This window comes from Tubulanus polymorphus, chromosome 5, assembly GCF_964204645.1.
Source record: "Tubulanus polymorphus chromosome 5, tnTubPoly1.2, whole genome shotgun sequence".
Lineage (NCBI taxonomy): Eukaryota > Metazoa > Nemertea > Palaeonemertea > Tubulaniformes > Tubulanidae > Tubulanus > Tubulanus polymorphus.
This window is the reverse complement of record NC_134029.1, coordinates 21,697,269-21,720,040: the sequence shown is the minus strand read 5'-3', so window position 1 is coordinate 21,720,040 and position 22,772 is coordinate 21,697,269. Positions and strand designations below refer to the sequence as shown.

Here is a 22,772-nt window from a genome sequence, read left to right as displayed (position 1 = left end):
GTTTATACGTTCATCATAGTATTTACATTTTTTACGATATCAAGTCTGAATGAATAGAAATACACGATATGACTTTTTATCTATGAAATAAAGATCACTTGATTCATTGATAACTTTATCTCAAATTAAATTCAGTGGTTAGATTTGTTAATAGTGTAGCTGAAAGGGAACAATCGAATCGGCTTTTTCAGTGGCGCCATCTATCCATCAATTTAGGAACTAGCTCATTTTATTTCCGGGTCACGCTTTTACGCAGTAAATTAGTTATAAAATACTTCTTATATGGTAAATATAAATCTTGATCGATCATCATTGAGTGGAATGACTTGTTACTTGTTCTTATCTATAACAAATCGTGTCTGATTTATCCAGAGGCCTCTGAAAACAATCGTTGACGTTGAAAACAGCGAAGAGTAACATCCGATTCAATAATATCAATTTATTGACTTTATTAAAGTCTTTATTGATCTAGTATTATCAGCCCCAAGTCAGAAATTAGCTTTACCTGTACAATTAATTCGCGGAGTAGCCGTGTTGACCTGGTGTCGAATCAGTGAATGCATAAGTAGCTTCATGACATAAATTGAAAAATTAGTCCTCTAAATTTCTTTATCCTCATTGAGGGCGTACATACCTACTATATCTTAGTAGCAAATGCTCCCTCAAATAATCAAGTTAACTTTTGAAGTACTATTTGTCTTTAGAATTTTACTGATCCATACAAATGGGTAATTCTTGATTTGGGGTCATTCATTTATTACGTACGCATTAGGGGAGGGGGAGGGGTCAGTGCAATTGCGTACTGTAATGCTTAATGTATATAAAAAAATGGCCGATTTTGCGTAAATGGGGGGAGGGGGGTTGAAAAATTCAAATTTTATGCGTACGTATAAATGAATGATTCCTTCTTGGTCTCTAACTCTAACTGCTGTTAAAGTCACCTTTCCTGACTTGGGCCAGATAGCTGTCCTGCTGGAATAGTCATATCATCTGCGGATATTTTCAATTTCAGGCTAAATATATCGCACAGATCATCGTACTTGGCGCTCAAGTGGTAGGTCGTGCATTTACTAGAGCTTTGAAACAGGAAATAACCTACAGCCAACAAGCAGCAGCGAGTAGGCGCAACGCGGCGGGAAATTCACAAGACCCTAATTCACAAGCCAGTAATGCATTACACGGACTCAGTTTAGACGTAACTATTTTCAACTAAATCAATAGGCTAGATGTTTTGTCGTAAAAATGGAGTTTGAAATTCAACTTGAGCTAAATATAATTTCAGGAGGCGAAAAAGATTCTGCACATCGATGATATACAAGATGCGGAAGAATTACAGAAAAAATACGAACATTTATTTAATGTGAATGAAAAGAAAAATGGCGGATCGTTATACATCCAGTCAAAGGTGAAATATGTTGTCAAAAGGTTATCATTTTAGGCGTGATTTTAGACTGAGTTTATCTTTATTTGTCAATTCGTAGGTTGTACGCGCGAAGGAACGAATAGACGAAGAAATCACAAATACGAAGGAAGAAGAATCACCGACAGACGATCGCTCTAAAACTAAACAATCCTGATACCTACCGCTATTTGATTATTTCTATTTAATGATATTAGTACGTGAACTGTTATAGCGTTAGAATGTCAGGAATGTTGGGTGTCTTTCCATCAAGCACGTGAAAGTCAGTGTCTGTGCGATTCTTCCAATATTTTAATGAATCTAAGTGGACTGAAGTGTAGCCTGTCTGTGAGATAGGGTAGTCCGGTCATGGCTCCTGAGTATGTATATAGAGATCGGTAGAATAAAGTTCATTTGTTAATGTTGAAATTATGCGTTTAATGATTTTTTCAGTTGTTTGTATTTTCTTCATTGGAATCAAATCCTTAGTTTTGCTGATGATCGGTCAGGTTGTACTGGTGATGAAATTAACTTTCAATCGAATTAAACCCCCCAGGTTCAAGTTAATACGAGTCTATAAAACTGGATGACAATAGAGGACTTGTAGCTGGCATTTGTGACTTAATATGAATGATAATCTTGGCTGTAGTGGTGGAACTGCTAACGCATTTGGTTTTATAGATAAGAAACATACCTTGTATGGACAGTAAGGAGTAGACATGCACAACAAAATTTACATAAAAATTTAAAACATTTATTCAATCAAACTTTACTGTTATCTCACGAGTTTCAGTGTATTATGATCACTCCTAAGATTTAATACAATAATAACATACTCAATTATATATGTACACGGGTTAAACAAGTTTGATGGTATCGATTACAACATTGAACTTGTTGACGGCCGGGGAAAACAATAGCTTCCATTAATCAAAAAAACTCATTTGATTTGCGCATTATTACCGGTATATCGTAAAATGCACTGAATTAAAATTATATCACATATCGAGAAGCATCATAGCTCTAAGCATCTGATTACAGCACTACAGACAACTCAATCAAAGTATGAGATTTATTCTATGTATCTGTCTATCACAATTGACTTCAATAATAAATATTATATATGACGACATCAGATATGGTAAAATAATACATACATGTACAAATAGCACCATATAACACCCAAAGTACACACATACAATAATTAATGTACAATAAATGCGTTTAATATCAGCAATACCTACTGCATACTTAAGCTGTGAGATTAAAACCCGTCAGGGCTATCCGAAAAAGAGCAATAGTACATTAATCGGCTGTATTCAGTTACCTAGTGTTCTTAATACAGCACGGTTTATGGAATTTAAGGTCATATTCTTTTCGACTATTCGACTATTATGCAGTAACGACATGTATGTTTAGATGTTTTCGTTTATCTGCATTGCGACAAGTCCGACAACATTTCACTTGCACGTAACGTTTTCTACATTGTCCAAATCGTTTCAATACTCGACAAACATGTCGACTCATTTTATCAACGGCGCATTTATTCGTTAGATTCCAATCCATTAATGCTGAAGTGAAAATAATAGATCCTTAGTCATAACAGTTTTTACTGATTCAAGGCCGTACCTAGCATTTGAATGCAGAGAAACCCTAAAAAGGGCAATCACCAAAAATTAATTCTTCATATACGCCCTTACAAAAACTATGTTAGGCCCATAGCAAAATGCTTGTCAGTCCTAAGTGAAGGATTCTATAACAAATTTCTATTGGATATAACAATAATATTTGCAAAAACGCACCTTTCCAAAATTTTTGGGGGGACAACTGCCTTCCCCACTTTATACGGCCCTGAGATTGAGATGGCTTACAATTTCTGTACCTACCAGCATTCTGTCTTGGACATGCATCAGTATTGCAGTGTCGTTCATCTTCTGGTTTGTCTCGAAAAGGACAACCTTCAACTGGTTGATATGATGTCTGATTGACACATTGAACATGCCTGGCTTGAACGCCACCTCCGCATGTTCTGGAACACTAAAAACATTTGGACATAAGGTTTGATGGGTGTAAATGAGTATAGAGAAGGTTACAACTTCTAAAATGAGATACCGGTATATAGTTCTTACCTCACTCCACGATCCAGCTATCCATACTATGCAATGTGATAATATACAGGGTCTCTGAGTAATGGGTATATCAGCTGGATTACAGAAATTCACTTTTAAACATTTCACTCTACGTTGTTGAACTCCATGTCCACAACTAGTAGAACACTACAAAACAGAATAAGTCAGTAATCTGATGATTTACTTCGTAGCAGTACTGGTCAATGCTCATATCTTTTAACAGTCACTGATATATCGCACGAAATAGATGTTCCAGATTCAAATCTACCTGAGACCAAGCTGCTACTCTCCATTTTAAGCAAGGTTTCCTGCTACAATCTTCAATCTCTGACAATTTCTCCACATTTTCACAGTGCTTATCTGATACTTCATTGGTATTGAGAACGTCTATGCAAACCACCTTTCTTCTACGTTTTCCTGGGCCACATACACTAGAACACTGGCAATATATAGATATTAAATATTAATGAAATTATTGTGTTATTCAATTGAGCTACTTCTTAGTGTTCTTCCAGTTTTAAGAGAAATCATGATACGTAGTACGGTATACGTAAAAACATAATAGCTTACTTCACTCCAGAATAAAGGCATCCACTTGAAATGTGAACGTTTATTCTCAGTTCCTCCAATGATCGCAGTGTCTATTTCGTTATCACGATGTTTTTTAGTAGTATTTAGAGTGGATGCTGTTTTTAGTGAAGATTTCGAATTAGAGTCAGAATGACTGATTTGCACTTTACTGATTGTAGCTGAAGGTGGAATAAAATCCTTGGAAGTTTCAGCAGAAGCAACTGATGAACCAGTTATCACAGTTTGTCGTACATTTCCATCAACTTCAGAATTAACCATCGTTGATTCTTTATCAGAACTGATATCATTCTTGTTGTCTCTTATTGCAATTTTTGTCTGCATTGAAGGTAATGATGCTGGGGAATTGCCAGTCTTTTTATTTTTCTTCCGATTATCCATTTTCTTCTCAAAATGCACCGACGAATATGGATCATGTTTATCCAAGCTTATTTTTGGCTTCAGTACCGGCTGCCTGCTGGTTGTAGTCAAAACTGGAATATCTATAGCACCAAGAGAATCATCGTCGTTCAGATCTTCATCGGAATCATGAATTTCGACGGATTTTTCATGCAAATTAATGTTATTCCCACTGACGTGATTTTCAATATTTCCAGCGATGCCAGCATCATTTTTCTGGTCGGTAAAATAGGAATCATGAATTTCATTTTCAGCAATGACTTCATGAGGAGATATTGGAGATTTCGTTGTCTGTGAAACTGAGCGTGTCGTACTAACAGTGCTGTGCCTTGTGGTCGGAACTGACATTTTACGATAAACATCAGCGAGTGTACTTCCAGTGATTTTCAAGAAAAAGTCTTGGTCTTGCTTCGATATTTCACCCTTGTTAATCATATTCTTTATATCCTTCCCGTAATCTAAACTATTCTTAATTTCATTTCGAATGGATCCATTTTCCTCCAACTCTTCCGGTGCATAATCTTCATGTATTCGATTATCATTATTATAATCTTTATTTCGATGATTTTCTGTTATTTTTGGTTTAATCCGATTCATTGTTGCGGCCCTCTCTTTTGGTAAATGATCCACCATAGGTTTTGTAGTTAATACAGTAGCTGCGGTTGTTGTTGTTGTAGTTGTTGTAGGTTTTGACGGTTTGAAAGTCGTTGTACTGCAATCCACTTCACATATTCGATGGTCAGCAGGCTTATTACGAAGGGGACATTTTTGCCCTTGTACGCATAAAACTCTTCTAAACTGAAGCCCTTCTCCGCATGAACTTGAGCACTACAATAACAAATGAATACAAATTGCTTTATTATTTTATCCTATTTAGCCTTCAATATATACATACTAGATCTTTTACACCTGAAATTCTGACATTTACCGTTGACCAATGTCCAATTTTCCAGATTCCACACGTGATATTACTACATTGTTTAGATTCCATCGGTTTCGTATAGATATCACAACCGCTATCTGGATCTGAACAGTAAACATCTCGTGTCATCGTACCACAGGGATCGCCATGACATGTCTTCATATAAAAAAAAGAATAGCCGGTATTGGTAATACAAAATTTAAAGTAGTAACGAACGGGCGCGGACTCGAAAACGAATTCTTCGTTTAAGAGTCTATGGTTCAGGGCAACCTACATCAGTCCATTTGCCACTGATCCATTCGGCTTTTGGACAATTCCTGTGATGATGACATGGTTCCTCCTCAGGTGGTTTTGGTAGTCCTTCGCATTCATGATCTTCTAAAGCGATCTGTTCATCTGGACCTCGGCTTCTAACACAGATCACAGATCGTCGATGGGTACCGCCATCTCCACACGTCACTGAGCAATGCTGCCATGGTCCATGCCACCATCTGAATTATGATAACGGACATTGATGGTCAATCAAGAAAGCAGTGGTTACTTGATCAATATGTGCAATCAACATCTTTCTGGTGACTTACTGAGCAGGGCAGATATGGGTATTACACGTTTTCAATAAGTCATCAGGTTTTAGTGAAGCATTGCAATATCTTTCTTCCACAATTCCATCTTCTGACTCCAAGCATAACACACCCTTTCGCTTAGTGCCTGAAATGATATAAAGGTTAGTGCTTTATGAAAGATATTGTACAAAAATAGCGAATAAGACGTTGGATCAGATGGGTTTACACGTACCTCCACCACATGATACTGAACAATGGCTCCAGGCTGTATATTTCCAGTGAAATACTGGAGTACGAGCAGTTGTATTTTCATTAGGTACCGTATATTCATACGTTACTCCCGGATTTTGAGACTGGAACAGTAACTAAAATAGTAGAAAAATATTCTAATCAGGTCCTTATCAAATTCTAGTGAATTTATTTTACAAACAACTTCTTAACAGATTATCTATTACATGCCGGCCGATTTATTTACCATAAGATATAAAGGTTCCTTGAGAGGTCCACTTGCAAACATACTTTCTTTATTGCGTTGTCGTTTATAATGAACAATAGTTCCAGCAGCTTCATAGTCACCACTCCACTGTATGAACCAATGTCCATTCAGATAATATTTACCATCTTCATTTCTTAATGCCAGATAGTTATTAGCCTCGGCTACTTCTTCAATTCGAATATTTCTGGCATCTTTTGGTATAACAGTCGCTTCTACATAACCTATATCAAGAGTAGTAAAAGTTACACGGTAATATTCTCATTGCCACTATTATTTGGTGCCACTATTATTATTTTCACTCATTGCCCTTTATTGTCAATTACCTAAACCAAGTTTTTCGGTAAACTTTTTCTTAACAGTTGTACATGAAGATCCATCGCCATGACAAACGCCACATCTGTCTTCTTTTGCATTCGATTGTATTTTCCAATCACAGCCAATTTGCTGAAGAGTAAAATGTGATAAATTCTGAATAACTGGATGAAATTGGGAAAAAATTCATATCGGCATCAAGTAGGCCTACAGACCTTGCATTTTCCACTAATGCACATGTCTCGATTTCCAGGTCTGCATGGTGTACCATCAATTACAATATCTTTCAACATTACAGAAAAGAATCGGCTTGTTGGCTTACAATGAAGCTGACATGGAGTAGCTACAAAAACAGATATCATTGCATCCGTATATGATTTTTTTCAACAAATGACAACACATTCTCAGATGGGTTGAGGTTTTTACAAACCTGGACTGGATACAGGCGTCCAGGAAAATAGACTCCCTTTATACGGAATAGTGTTAAACTCCTGGCATTGCTGAAACCTGAAACTAACGTCTTTTTCATCGCAAGCCTGAAATAGTAACAAAATTACGAAGTGGAATACAATCATTTACGTATAAACATGACTTGAAATACGAGTTTATGTATACCTCAATATTACAAAGTTTGAAGCGCTTTCTTTCACCAAGACAATATTTTCCACCAGAACTCGGACTATAAAAAGGAAATATATAAATAGTAAATTTATCAACATGGCAATCACGTAATCTGAGCTGTTTCGTGCATTTGTGTAAAAATTTCCCAAAGCTGTAGATATGCAGTAGACTTACGGAGGATTATTACAGTGTCTTTCAGCAAATTTAACACCACCTCCGCAAGTTCGAGTACAAGGAGTCCATTCGCTCCATTCACTCCATTCTCCGTCAATTGCTTGAGGACGTTCACCCATCAGAGAACAGCCACCTTCGTAACACCACTGCAGCGATAAGGAGACGAATATCTTTGTAACACATTCCTTGCACAGATTAAATACATACATATATTTTGAAAATGTAAAGTTGAAAGTTACCCTGTTTTCCCCACATATTGTGCCTTCAGCTGCAGCCTCTAAACGAGTCATACATTTATTATCTACCTTACACCATAATGTTGTACAAACCTCCTGAAATCAGAATCCATTCCAACATTCATCATTCCGATTCAACGGTTATTCAGATTATTATACAATTTGCCAATGGTTTGGTGAAATATTTTGAAAATATGAATCAATGATGGGTTTCAGGTCTAAGAGATGGTGACGGATGGGAACAGAAAAACTACGTATCTTTTGAATTACTTGGAGCACGGATCCGTCCCCAGAATTCTCCGAAAATCATCAAATTGAAAAAAGATTTTTTTTTTAGTCCGCTATCATGTTTCCATCACAATTTTTTTGTTATGCTCGTCGTGATTTTCAATCTAGCTATTATCATGAAAAAGTTATATCCATCTTGATTTTCAATCTCGCGAATTGCAAAAAGTTAGTTTTTCATTTCTCTCGTCATTCAAATCAAATTCATCACGATTTTCACTCCTTTTTTATTTCTTTTTCTGCAGTCCTTCCAAGATTGGAAAATACTCTTATTTTGATTTTTCCTGTTCCCTCCCATTTTGAAACGCCCATTACCCGCTTTTTTATTCTTTTATTTTTCCCCTTCACCCTCCCTTTTTTCCAAGTGCTCCAAGTAATTTTACGAAAGCCTTAAAATTGTTGGCAATTATAGTGGAATGTAGTAATCACTAAATACACTATTATGAACAATATCAGTCTACAGAGAGGGAAAGGTTTCTGTTATTATTATCATTTCTACCTACATAAGTTATGAACATTTTTGTCACTAAAAATATCAGAATATACACACTCCAGACTAGGGATTGTTCTACAGAAAAATGATCGCCTGATGGTTGAATTCCATTGTGACAAGAATAAAGTAAGATGTACGTACAAGTAACTGATTCATTGATAAGCGGCGAGCTTGGGAATGTTGAAGATATTACAATGTACGATGGCACTATGTCTGCCTTATCAGAATGAATAAAAAAAATTGTAAAGGAAACGTTTGTACCAAAATGTTTGTTGTTAAGGTGACTCCAGTTCCAACAAGCGTTAACTGTGAAAATAATGTAGTATCTCGTGTAAACAGTCTAGATCAATACGGAGCGTTTTGTGGTAGAATCAGTAACAATAATGATGATGAAAATAATGATAATAATGATGTTTACTGCAACTGCCTGTTGGATGTTGAAATTTGTTTTCGAGCGCAAGGAATTTACTACCATCAGACTATGAATACAACTTAAAAAGGACCCGAAAAACACGATTCTTACCGATAATACTTTTTGAACTTTGTTCTATTTCATTCAAATAGAAAGAGATATAGAGAAAATTGTACAAGAAAGTTTGCTTATTGAAGAGAAAGACTGAATTCGAAATGACACCATATTCGATGTTGCGAGGAATTGACGTTCAAAGTACAAATAGGTTAAGATTTCTTAAAAAGTTTGTTGTTTGGAACAGCATACCTCAATACCATCACAATGTTTAGCTCCAGCTCCATACTGTAGTCGACACTGATGGTCTGCATCGTACATAGTTCCCGGTGGAACTATTGGAAATTTAAAATCATGATCTGCTGGTTCATCCTCTAAACAATATCCCCAGTCTCGACTAAAAAATGCAAATGTCCACATACAGTGACACACGTAACGTGACCTCAAGAAAATGGACCGCAATGTATACGTCTGAATATCTTAATATCAACAAGCGAGGAAACCAGAGTTTTAAGAACCTACTCAAGGAATTTGGTCATTGACCCACGACTACAACTAGACCAGGCCATAGGACTGTTATCAGCTATCAGTTGAGGAGACATGACGTGTTGCCTTTCACCATACGGAGCTTCGCATCCGTTCACAGGACTGTCATGTTTCATTCCAAAACTACATCAACCAAAACAAGAAATAATGTCAAAAACATGGCGATTAAAACAGATACACAAAAACAGGTTTCCGGTTTATCTAGGATATATTGTCTTTCGCGAGGTAGAGACGCCGTTTGCTAGAATCTTATTCTTTCCTCAGGTCGAATTTCAAATGAACTATACGTACTGTAGATGAGTTTTCTTTTCTTAAAAAAAAGGTTTAGTTTTAAGTAAATAAAACACTGGACGAACAAGAAGGGAATTTCAATGTGGAAAAAGTATATATGCCCACATATGGCACATATCAACTAAGTGAAAAAAATCTATATATACAAAAGTATCGACGTTTCTTATGTTTGATAAATTTGCAAAAATTCCTCTCCCTGGAAACAAGCTGATGAGCACGTACTCGCGTGTTGTAGTTGTTCCGTAGACAAAATCTGTCTTAACTGATTAGATTTTCTTGGTAAAAACTTGTATACATAGTGTTACCATGAAATGACACAGATCAATTGATTGAGACCTAAAAACACAGAATTCCTGTGACTTTGATGGTTATCAGTTATAGAACTAAATAAACTATACGTTTACGAAGGTTCGGCCGAAGAAACTACGACGACTAGGTTTTCATAATTATCATAAGTGGAATATAAGATTATCGAGTATATGAATGTTTAAGATAATAAGCGATTATTGATGCACAAATAGATGATGGTATATGTCTCAAATGATATCGATGTTCTCTTTATCTTGTATGAATTCCATTCAAGAAGAATCCAGCTTTTTGACTGACGATGAACAAAGTAGCGCTTGTCTATCAAATTCATTGTTTAAAATTACCCAATTAATAACTGCTAAAAAACCACAACGAAGTTGGCCTGGGTCACAGTACTAAGCACTATTAGGTTCTGGCATCGTTTAAGTTATTGCAGACCTTCTGTGATAAAATCTAGCCTTTAATGCGCAGGAAATGCGATATATAGTAAGGGAAAAGAAGGATGGGTTGTTGCAATAAAGGATAAAATATCACGAAACAATAACAACGTACAACATATAACAAAAGTAATCATTTTTCATCGTTATGTTTATCGTGTAGGTGTCTGTATGCTTGGAAATATGATGATCTTTTAATTTCTCCTGTCATTTGGCAGAATGTGCGGGATAGAGAAAACCTATCTATATTTTCCTGTAGCTAACGTACTTGTGTCCGAGCTCGTGAGCTATGGTAAACGCTAACGCGAGTCCTGTGTCTTCGTTGATATTACAGCTTCGATGAGGCTGACACATTCCCGAAACTTGCGCTAAACCCAGAGTACTGCAAGGCTCATTCAACCGTGAACATATATCCACTCTGAAAGGGATAACAAATTCGATGAATCTCCGATCAGTCAAACTGATTATCTGAGCATAAGATTATTTTACGCAACGATCACTCATACAGAAATTTACACTTTTTACAAATTCTAAAAGCTTTCAGCTGGGAACTCATGGAGCACCTAAAGTTGATTGAATATCTAATCTTCGATTTTGTTTATACCTGGTGAGTAGAATAGCCACATCGTGGTGATTTGGATGTTTATCGTCTTTCATTTGTATTTTATGTTGCCATTTACAGAAACTCTGTAGCGTATTATCAGCGTGGTGGCTCACTTTCAAATCATCCTGAAACGAAAAAACCAAGCCCGAAAACTAAACAACGCTATCTTTTTCAAATAGGGGTATGATCTAAGGGCTAACTGAGCGCGAAAACAAACAAACAATCTGTCTGCAAATTTGATGTAAGTTTAGTTAATTATTTTTCATTGCACCTGGTGTATATATGTGAAGTTACTCATTTTTTGTCTGTTCACACATAGTTGCTTCAGTGCCAGAATTTCGTGTCTTGTTTCACAAACAGTAGACATCTCCTCGCGAAGGGTGAACATAAAATCTGAGCGGTTAAAACACCAGTTCCAACATAACTATCTGAACTTTAAATTCTAAGTAGAATTTTTTGCTTTTCACCTGCTGAAACGCGTTTTCAAACGGTTTTCACATAATTCAAGAAACCGAATGTAAAATTAAGCCTATTGACGATACATATAGTTTTAATACTTGAAATGGCGAATGATATCATTTGAAATGAGAGCGTTATGCATAAGCAATAAAAATGTTACTTAGTTTCAAATCAATTACAAATGTATATTGGTTTAGACAGACAAGTGGCTCTCGAGTAAAAGAAGCCTAGTTTAGTGTTATAGTTCACGCAGAGTTCTGATTATATGCTATCTACTCTGATATAGCCCATGATGGTCTGATAAATCATGATTAATAGCTGAAACCAAAATATGAACATTGATCAAAAAACATTCCATACAATGATCTGGGCTTTAAGCAGTCGATCTAATATACAGATTAACCGCTACGAACATGTGGCTACAGTTTGAGTTTTCAGAAGAAAATAACAAACCTGCTCATCTTCGAGAAGAAGCAGTCTTACTAGCACGATATCGATAGCGTTTCCAATACTTGCATCATGGTATATATGAGCTACCTGAAACGGATTAATAGGCCTAATTAATCATTATTAATAGGTAATTAGTCATTAGTGATGTAAAAAGTGTTAGTACGTTCATAATCATAAATTCTATTCAAGGTCTCACTGAGTATAGGCTATTTATTCTTGATATAAACTCGATTCAACCTCGATTCATACATCGAAGGTATAACCTTGATAAAAAGAAAAAACGCCAAAACACTTGAGAACAGTTTACAGTAAAATATCCAGGGCTCGCTATCAAACGCAGCAGGACAGGGGTCTTCACACAGGAACAATATCTCAGTTCAAACCGAGGATAGAGTCAAAACCCGACTGAGATCGGATAAATAACGCAGTGAAATCCATCATTTCATTTTTCTATCACACACAAAAGAAAGATACAGTTTCTACTTCATCTCTGTGGGTATTCTGAAACATCTCTGTCGAAAGTGACAGTAACTTTTTTACGGATTCGTTTACTAAAAAAAATAAGGTATAACTGACAAACTGTAATAGGGCCTACACGAAACGTTTACAAACAAATTAAACTTCATTTATGTTTCCATCATACAATTACTTCGCCGGCCGAGTTGCGTCAGCTTCTTACTTAAAACAAACCAGTTTATCTAAACTAGTATTTTTCAAAATAACCGGTGGGAAATAGAGAAATATCTTGTTTATTGTCATCTGCAGATAAGACACCAGGCATAGGGATCGTGGCTCCTTTCGAATTATACAAATTTTTAAATATAGATAATCGACAAAAATGAACTCGAATCATTATTTCAACACGCTCGTACGCTCAACATGGATTTCCGATCCAGATAACTGGTCAAGATTCAACACATTTCTTGTTGTTTTCTTTTCGAAGGCATTAAAGCACTCGGGCGGCTTTTACGCGTCGAAATATCATTCTATTATCATTATATGTTTACGTAAGAGTAAAATCGTTGGTGTATAAAAACAGATGGTTTTCACCTGCGCTGTACAACCACTTCATCTCTGAATTTAACATGCTGTAAATTAAACCATCAGCTTTGATAATACGTCTCGCACGTATCATCGATGAATTTTTCCAGCGATATGAAAGATGTTGCTGTCTATCGCGGACAACAACGAGCATTTTTTTTCTGCAGTATTTTACTCCTCAGTTATTGCGAACGATCGTTAACGATTTCTCGGAAGCGGTGAAACGCGCTGAGATAAACGATTTACGTAATTTCGAATTCAAACTTAACCGAAAAGAACTCAGCTTGATTGATGATTATTAACACGAGGAGGGCAGAAAAGTGCTTTCATCTCGATTCTGAGAATACATTCTGAGACACACGCAAAAAACAACTTATGTGTTAGAAATTGTGACAGACATACACACATCTCTAATCAAATGTCTGTAAATTACCAGTGCTTGTTTATAAATAATACGCCACTAATTTTTAGACTGATGTCAGTTACTTCTCCAAGTTCTACGGATTGGAGAAGTTTTGCTGATACAAGCTCAGAAAACAAGCAAAACGCTTCGGAATTAGTCGGGTCGTTTATCATATTATCTTATTATATTCATTCTCCCATTTTCAAACTATTTATTGTTATTAATGAAAACATCATTTGTTGAGAATAACATAGTAAGTTGATACAAAATAGTTCCAATATTCATATCTAATGATGATATGTATATATGAAAACTTTTAAAAAGGAAAACACATAATAGTTTGCTAGCCTACCATATTCATAATAGTCAAGACGTATGTTTCTATATCTTCGGTGATATGGAATTTCATCATGGCAGGATCGACCACGACTAGAGCCTCAACTCTCCTCTCAACGCTCACCGACCGCTTTGTTCTTCTTCTATTCGTCTTTTTATTTGCTGGCTGGTTTTCTTTTTGCCAGCGATCTCTATCATGTTCTGCCTCTTCATACTCTGTATCTATAGTTAAAGCGAATCGCTGTATCACGGAAACAATGAAAGATTACAGGCTGTAATAATCTTAGAACATACAAAAACATGATATCTCGATAATACGTGTTGATGCACCATCCATTCGTATCAGGGCAGTAATGATTTCATTGAAAAACAATCAAATTCGGGTTTACGACTCCATTGCTGCATTCGGCTACAGTTAAGCGATCTCAGTCGCTCTACAGGCTGGCGGGGGATGAAAAAATGTTAACAATATTATTAACCGATGGAATGTGGCTGTAGCAAGGCGAATGGAAACTGATACTGTATTGAGTTGATTATAGCTGAGTTAAGTTAGCCACTCTCTAATAAAGCAGGTGGATTCGAAACTAAACTAAAAATCATCAGACATTGTAACTTTATATGCGGCTAGTTCGCCGACGGGTCAATGAACTGATATTTCATCTATACGTGTATTTTCATATTGGGATTCTCCGTTATAACGATGGCAATTTACGAATTGAGATATATAAATAGTAAACTGTACTCTGATAAAGATGTATACTTATATTTAGATTTGTGGGGTATATATATCTAGAATTATTGTGTATTTGATTTACAACTCCAGGGGTGGTGTGTGGTATATTCATGACAGGTGTAATGTCTGATGATTAGAAGTACTGATGTGATTATCAGTGATCAATGGAATTCTCAATGATCCAAAGGTAACTGATCTAATAACGGAGAGAATTCACAAAGAGATCAAGGTTATTTTACACACGGGAAAATCTGGAGGCAATTCTGCATACTGAAAACTAGATTCGACTTGATTAATAGAATTAATCTACATAACTTAATCAGATCATTCTTGTTTTCACTGACTGATGTGGATTTTCTCATTCTGTCTAAAACGACCCTCTGGTTGGCGAGCAAGTTCCCAGTACTTCAGACTTCGAAAAAAAAATCGTCCGCAGTCATTTTTGCCGCGCACGGAACTTATTACTCCATTTAAAAAGAAGACAGATAATAACAAAGACATCAAACATAACTACCACCTCGGAGAATATATCAAAAATCTTCCGGGAAAATATCGGGAGGATATATATTCATCATCCTGAACTGTGGAGACAAAAATGATAAAAAGCTACGGGGTTGAAATGGCATGTGAAGTTCATCGAGTGTGTGTGGTAGTCAATGATAGCTACATCTTTCATCAATAAATTCATTTCTGTCTACAAAACAGGTCTACTATTTCGGTTTGATACATAAACCTTACTTCTTCTTAGTACAATAACTTCTACTTAAAAATTGAAGATTTCTAATTCTGTATGTTAACCGAGGCTGCTTCTTTGGCTGACTACTGTCGGTTTATCGTCCCAAGACTTAAAGGATTGGTTTTACATAATTCACCAATCTCATATTTCGAAAGGTTGTTTCCGAGAATTCATTGATCGGATTAAATCGAAAGACGTAAACGGAAATTACATATATCAATTACAGACAGAATTCTTCACAAGAATATTTATTCAAAGTATTATCATGTCTATGCCGGGATATAAGTACATAATTAATGGTGTTTGCAGTAATATTTAATAAAAAAATGTACTATCAACAAACAAATCAGCTTAGCTATTATATAACACTTGAAACTGAGCAAACATCACGTAAACTGATCACGGGATTGTGTTCATATATTGTGAGAATCTATTCTATTCCATTTATCTACTGGATTAAATTGGTAAATCAAATAGGTTTACAATATAGTCTCCGCGGAACTCTTGGAGTGGGTTGGAATTAGTTTTAGAAGGAAGAAAATTAGTATTTTGTGATAAGGCACTCGAGTAATCAGTACTTGAGACCAGTGACTGGACTGCGTGGCTCCAAATATATTGTAATCAAAACTTTTCAGGATGAGTATGTCTCATTCATTATTTTGGATGGTAAACAATCAACTACGAACTTGACACATCGATGTCAAACTATATACTGCTGAAGATAATTTCTTTCCATTGCTATATTACAGATATATTGAGCTCGAAGTTAAAGAGGCAATGGCCTCAGTTTCCGAGAGCTTAATGAATGTATGGATTTGACGTAGCTCCGATAAACTTTCTTCTGGTGAAGTTCATCTAAAACATTTTCGGACATGATGATATGAACTCTACTGTGAAAATGCAGCCAAATAGAACAGGTGGATCGTATAAGAATTAATCACCACGGTATATAAACCTGATATACTTGGGGTAATTTTTATCAGTATGGGCAATATGAATATATTACGATAGTACGTTAAAGTTTCCCAAGCTCATAGTTTATGTCAGTAAGAAGGCAGAAGACAAGTGTTTATCAACATTCATCTTATATCATCTGTGATTTGTTTGATGAATTTATGTTTGATTTTTCTTCTGTCTGAGTTTAAATCGAGAGTTTTATTACGCAACCCTGGACATTAAAAAAAATCTTCTTAGCAGTAGGTACTGCAGTGCGGATAAACCCGGAAATGTAAACCAAGAAAATGTATATTGTGAATATGGGTTTTGGTGAGAGATTTAAGTGAACTCCTCATCTCAATTCATTATAGTATTTCAATACTAACGTATTACGCAAATAGAATGATATGAATTTGGTTTTGCGATGTGACCTTGAATATTAAAGTGGTTTTACACACTTCAAAAGGATTGTGTGGTCGAAGGATTCGTTTAATGATTCTTCGCATGGTATTTTAGACTCGCAAATATCTTACCATTAATTTCACAAGAAGCATGGCCACTCGTGTCTTGTTCGTGTTTACGACTGCCTCCTAAATGCTCCGGTAACGAATTTCTTTCGTAAACTACGTGCGGCTGATGGTCACCGTCTCGGCTTCTGTGTCCTTTAACCGGTTCAATGAAATATAACACGTTATCACTGTGGAAAAATCCAGTCTGAAACAATACCAGAAAAATAGAAATATCTTCACGTGATATTTAAGGAAAAAGTTAAAAAATCTCACGCACACAATGTCCTTTCATAAAGATAAAATTAATTGTATATTTACGAGCGAGCGAATCGTTGCAAAGATAAATAAACAAGAAAGCACAATATGAATTTTTTATTTTCCCAGATAATTTTTACTTTTATTTGTGTATCATTGCAGCAGTTATCTTGTAATTATCTATTAGGAAGGGAGGATACATAATGTACTAATATGAACTGCAACATATACCATAAAGTTTCTGACAATAGGCAGAAATATAAAAATCCTCAAAAGAACAACTGCAACTATATGAACTCTTCACGAGTGGCTGGTATCATTGTTTGTGAAATACCAGCCATCTTATTTCAAATAGTTCATACATTTTATAGTTTTGCCTTAAGGGCCTGTCAATCAGAGAATGAAGGCTATTGCAGCGGGTATTGGAGAATGAACATTTGCCAACCAGTCCAACGAGCTTGACCACACTGACCTTTCATGCCAAGAAACTCTCAAACTCGGTTTATCACTACGACCTGGTGGACTAGTGGCACTTGAGTCCTAGCGGCCGAAGCTTCGATACTAAGAACGGTTATTTTTAGGATCTATTTCGTACATGAAGAAATTATCATCTTTTCCGAGAATGGTTTTCGAACTTATGAACCCCGTTGAAAAGACGAACACTTCGTTTTCTGTTAAGCAAACACTTTAGACAAATTTTTAAACAGTGTCGTACTATCATTAAAATATATATACTTAACGTGGATTGGAAAGTAAACTAATTGTAAAATACTAAGCAAAATGTATAAGTTTGCCTATAAGATGCCTTTTTGCGAAGTTTCCCTTATCATAAAGCACTACCATTCGCTCAAAGACCACTTTTTTATAAATATAATTGATAACACTATGATAAAATATCCTGAAATGTGTGCTAATTGACATCAATAAATCATATCTACACCATTAAATATTCATAAAGATATGTTTATTGAGTAATTAAATTGTTTTTTTAATTGACGGGTCAATAAGATATTGAACCAGGATCAAGCTGACTGATTGAGTTTCGAGTATGCGGATATCACCGCTATCATATTTCTTTGCGATAAGTCACCATTGACCGAGCGATAAAGTTTATGAACAAACAAATCATTATTTCATTTTTAAAAAAAATATCAATGGAGACATTCGTGGGTATGTTTCAAGTTTATATTACTCTCGTGCAAATAAAAGAACAATTGTTATCGTTTTATTTCAACTGTACGGAAATAATGCCGGTAACCTGACGAAGTCGAAAATGTTCCAAGGATCTGCAAACAACGAATTCGGTCGATGGATTTATAACGACTTATAAACTGAAATGTGAAACAATTAAAACATAGTTCAAGAGATTTTGACGAATCATCGACAAACGGAGAAAGGAATGTGACTGGTGGCTGAGTTAAATCGAGTAAAGAGCACTCGAACCTGGAAATCATGAATGGACGATATATTTCTAGTAAAAATCAACGTCTGCAGTTTTAAGTGTATTATCCCATCGATGGCTAGGTCAAGATCTCTTGACCCGAAAATATATAAAAACACCTTATTTCGCTATGAAACTATTCATACAGTTCCTGAAACACTCACAGCTCACAGGTACCTCGATATATCGCCTTTATATTGAGAATAGCGAGTGCAGATGATGTAGGCTACCACTAGATGGAATATGTAAAAATTTGTGGTTACGAATTCGCTGAACAGTCTAATTAATATCCTGTATACTCGATTTGCTTTGTATGTACAAGAGAATGGTAGAATTGCTTGGATACGGGCGTGTGTGACCGAGAATAAAAGATTTAGTGAATTTTCGACAAAACTTAACCCTTAACTATACGGAAATAACTCTTTTAGCTTAACGGCTGCTTCAGACATTAAAATTCGACAAAAGTTTGATAACTTCTACAACGTCTTCACATTTTTCACATATCTTTCGAGCCATCCATTCACGAGAACAAAAGAAACATTGTTTTAAGTAAGTTTAAACAATAATAAAGCTATCTATGTTTTTAGTTTGAAACACCAAGTACCCTTTATTCTGGTATGCGTAAAATTCCAGATTTAACAATTTACAACTTGTTAGGATACACGGAACTTTAAGGGTTCATCAGAGGAGAAATTCCTTCAAGGCGGTTTTACAAGGAAGCAATCGCCCACATAATCTCAAGATTTCATAAACAAATATTCATCATAGTTTTCAAGATGACTGAACGAGCAAAGTTGTTCAGGTGAGGAAACGTGTTTTTTTCAGAAAATAGGTAAAATGTAAAGGTTTTCACCCGATAAGAATCAGCTATGTAGACAGGTTAAAACATGCATGAATGGAATTTAAAAATCGCATGATCAACTAATATGTACAGGAATTGGTGTTGTTTTCTAAAGCTGACCCTTGAAATGATGCTATTCTCATTGAAAAATCAGGAGTTACAGATATATGATTATCGATTTATATCTATTCCAGATTGTTTATAGAATGCAATTCAGGAAAAGCCCCTAAAGAAGTTTTCTGCATCCCTTGCCAGCAAAATCATAGAACTCGAGTTCTATGGTAAAATCAATCAGATGGGTTCATATAGATTCCCAGGTGCTGCAGATTGATAAGAGTTTAATCCCCGTGATCAGCTCGGTATCAGAACGTGAATATACAAACAACAACAACAACATTCATTAACACAAATATTGTCCGTAAACGAGAGATGAGCAGGGCAAGTTTATACCTGGTTCATGAAAATAAATAGTTCTCCAAAGCACGGAGATCTGCTTTGAAAAATAAATAGTTAAGCCAGAAAGTGATTAAACAGATTATTTGAAAATCCTCATTGAAAATGAGCGCGATGCAAAGTTGGAAGGTGAGTGGCAAGTCCCAGGGGCAGCTGCAAACGATGTTCACACTTTTACATACGGCGTATTGAAGGTTTGATGCACCAGTACTTCTGGCTAACAGCATGATTATGCAAGGGCTCTTACATCATACAACAGGTTAACTGAATCAATGCCAGCCTAACTTTTATACGATTGCTACCTTGAACCTATAAATTCAAACTGAACCGAATAACTTTCGCTGTGGTTCAGACGTCATCTTGATCCCAACGTACTCTAACATCGCATTGACGGCACACAGTTGTTTATCCAATTTAAAAAATCCAAGAAGTGAATGTTTTTTTTCATTTTGGGTCTTTTCCAATTAACTTATTTTAAAGGCAAATGCATTTTACATCAGACTAGAGAACCAATACCACACATAAACCGGAATAATGGAATAGGTAATGGGTTATCAATCATAACGGTTCTAGATTGCTAGGCTACCAATACATTTACCAGTAAAGAGGCAGCATCCTTTTCTCCGACAGTTCAAAAATAGATGCATTTTACTTGTTTTATTGGCTATCTAGTCAACTTCAACATGCACATAAACCAATTTCCAACGATCTACCTAGAAATTCCTTGCATGAATTCTTATTCATAAATATCTTTTATAACTTCAAGCGTTGATTCTAAGATTTAGCTACGAATCCTATAGCTTGAAGAAAGGTGGTTACTGGTAAGTTTAGGCGCCGAGAGACATAGCACCTTTATAGTCATAACACAAACAACAGTGTGACGCTAAGGGTCCTTGATAAAAAAATATCGCCAATCCTACAAAATATAGGCAGATCGACTAGACGCACGACAATAATAGAAATACACAATGGAATAATCAGTCCAGTTTAAAAATCACGTCTTTTGTCGAGTGTACGTACTTCCGACAATAGATATGCAGACGTATTCAAACCACGTTCTTCGGCTCTACTGCACAATTTTATCTGGTTTACTTTTTTATACGGAAATAATGAACCTTTTATCAATACGCTTGATCTTGATTTAAAAAATCCGAGGAAGATTTATATAGAAATCGCTGTCCTTTTTGTCAGACTTCCCTGCGAAACTATAAAGCATGGACCCAATTCTCATTGTTAAAATTCTGTTATATATTATTAGTCTGATCAGTAATTGTGATTTTATTTGAGGCCTTCACAAATTTCAGACAATTGCAGTACGTTTAAGACTTGAATTTCAAGGAAGTGGTGCTATTTCAACAAGGGAAGGAATTGTTGTGGCAATTGATGGCTTATGTAATGTAAATGGGCACTCGATCATAATTCTCATTAAATGTCTACTGAAACCCAGACAATGAATAAACGAACTCAGTTGATAGATTCGATCTTATACATTCATGCAAAGTCTGAAGGTGCAAAAATACCATTTACAAGTAGAGCTATTATCATTAATCAATTAGTCAAAAGTTTTCTTGTACTCAGATAAAAACCTTGGATTTGAAAAAGTGTTTAAAAACACGATTTCAAACCGCATTGAGAATCATGGGAAATATATCCGAAGTTAGTAAAGACTTACCAAACCATCGCAGGTTGAGATGGCAACTCTCGAATTCGGTTGTCCTTTTATTTCGCCGCTAAAATGACAGGATTTTCCCCGTTTCCTCACGATTGTCGCGTCGCTAATATTACCGAATTTCCGTTTCCATCGTTCTGTGACCATCCCCGGCGAGGTAAGCCGGTGATTCGGTGACAATGTCAAATGTAAAGTTTTGTTGCGTACGCTTATCTTATAGTGAACATTGCTATCTGGAACTCTATTTTCACCACTGATATCTCTCTTTTGCCTGTGCGTTTTAGGTATGTGATAATATTGCATCAGTTTGTGAGACAGAAATTGTCCGTCCTCGGATACTTTCTGTGGAATGATTATTTCATGGTTTTCTAAATTTGATACGAACAGCGCTGCAATGAATAAATAATTTCATACTTATATCCAGACCTATTGTACTATCTTTCTAATCACTACTTATCTTTGATATGTATTCCCTATCTGTTAATTTTTTTTCATACGAGTATCGTAGTTAACAATGAATGAATTTATAATTTCCCTTTTAAAATCAGTGATCAAAAAGGAAAAGATTAGATTTTCATCAGAGGATTTCTTCCTCTCTAATTGATCCATGAATGTCTTATCGAGATATGTCAGCGTGCATTCTGGTTTAGACTTATTACCTTGCCTCGGATCTGGAAACGCATTGACGTCTAGTATAAACGGTACTAACAACATGAAAAGAAACTGAATTGCCGGTTGCTGAAGCAGCGTACTATCCATCCTTGCTCTTTATCCTCTAATATTCATTATCAGAATAAACCTATATCCTTAGCGACTAATCTAATTCTAGCTAATGTCGTTGCGTCGGACATTGTATAAAGTTTGAAGACAGTTTTCGAAGATTAAAACACTTATTGCACTTCAGTAAGTGCGATAGCGGTTAGTACTGCAAACAATCAGCTGTGTTTGTCGGGCTGTTCCATTACCAGTACTAAGGGGATATACGTCATGGCTTATATATTCCTTTCTCGCCCTCTCCTGTTTTGCCTTTTCCCAAATCGACCAGTTTCGTTTAAATATAGGACAGCGGGCCCAGTTGCACAGTTGTGAATTGGATATTTAGCTATTTGACAAAACTTCACTTGAATGATGGAAAATTAGCAATGAACTGCGCTAATTTGTTTCTGGCATTGAATCTATCTCACATTACGTGGACCTTTTCTTTCTATTCTCTCAGCTGCAAGCATCAGAAACCAGTTCA

The 22,772-nt window shown here is 35.8% G+C and overlaps 2 protein-coding genes across 2 annotated transcripts; one reads left to right on the top strand and one right to left on the bottom strand.

Annotated features, from left to right (window-relative positions):
- Positions 1-195: 195 nt before the first annotated feature.
- LOC141905822 (mitochondrial import inner membrane translocase subunit tim16-like) lies at positions 196-1,828 on the top strand. Its single transcript, XM_074794872.1, has 4 exons — positions 196-285; positions 1,013-1,195; positions 1,283-1,405; positions 1,482-1,828. Exons 1-4 carry the CDS (start codon positions 283-285, stop codon positions 1,575-1,577), a joined length of 405 nt encoding a protein of 134 aa, XP_074650973.1. The 5' UTR covers positions 196-282; the 3' UTR covers positions 1,578-1,828.
- A 373-nt stretch (positions 1,829-2,201) lies between these two features.
- Positions 2,202-22,406, bottom strand: LOC141905745 (A disintegrin and metalloproteinase with thrombospondin motifs 6-like). The gene is made up of 25 exons (XM_074794746.1): positions 22,192-22,406; positions 21,536-21,921; positions 16,898-17,078; positions 13,976-14,181; positions 12,183-12,266; positions 11,271-11,395; positions 10,935-11,084; positions 9,606-9,752; positions 9,336-9,480; positions 7,843-7,935; positions 7,604-7,749; positions 7,424-7,487; positions 7,239-7,344; positions 7,024-7,151; positions 6,820-6,940; positions 6,476-6,717; positions 6,233-6,365; positions 6,019-6,145; positions 5,712-5,928; positions 5,444-5,593; positions 4,099-5,343; positions 3,797-3,967; positions 3,529-3,675; positions 3,286-3,436; positions 2,202-2,970 (listed from the first exon to the last, which is right to left on the bottom strand). Exons 1-25 carry the CDS (start codon positions 22,289-22,291, stop codon positions 2,792-2,794), a joined length of 4,944 nt encoding a protein of 1,647 aa, XP_074650847.1. The 5' UTR covers positions 22,292-22,406; the 3' UTR covers positions 2,202-2,791.
- Between the last annotated feature and the right edge of the window lie 366 nt (positions 22,407-22,772).

What these genes read in the sequence shown, in the direction of transcription:
- LOC141905822 (XM_074794872.1), top strand. An exon ending in TACACGGACTCAGTTTAGAC is followed by an intron (nt 1,196 to 1,282) that starts GTAACTATTTTC and finishes ATATAATTTCAG; the next exon opens with GAGGCGAAAAAGATTCTGCA. An exon ending in CGTTATACATCCAGTCAAAG is followed by an intron (nt 1,406 to 1,481) that starts GTGAAATATGTT and finishes GTCAATTCGTAG; the next exon opens with GTTGTACGCGCGAAGGAACG.
- LOC141905745 (XM_074794746.1), bottom strand. Translation starts at nt 22,291, where the DNA reads ATGGATAGTACGCTGCTTCAGCAACCGGCAATTCAGTTTCTTTTCATG. An exon ending in TTCAGTATCATGTGGTGGAG is followed by an intron (nt 6,146 to 6,232) that starts GTACGTGTAAAC and finishes ATATCATTTCAG; the next exon opens with GCACTAAGCGAAAGGGTGTG. An exon ending in TCAGTGGCAAATGGACTGAT is followed by an intron (nt 5,594 to 5,711) that starts GTAGGTTGCCCT and finishes TTTTATATGAAG; the next exon opens with ACATGTCATGGCGATCCCTG.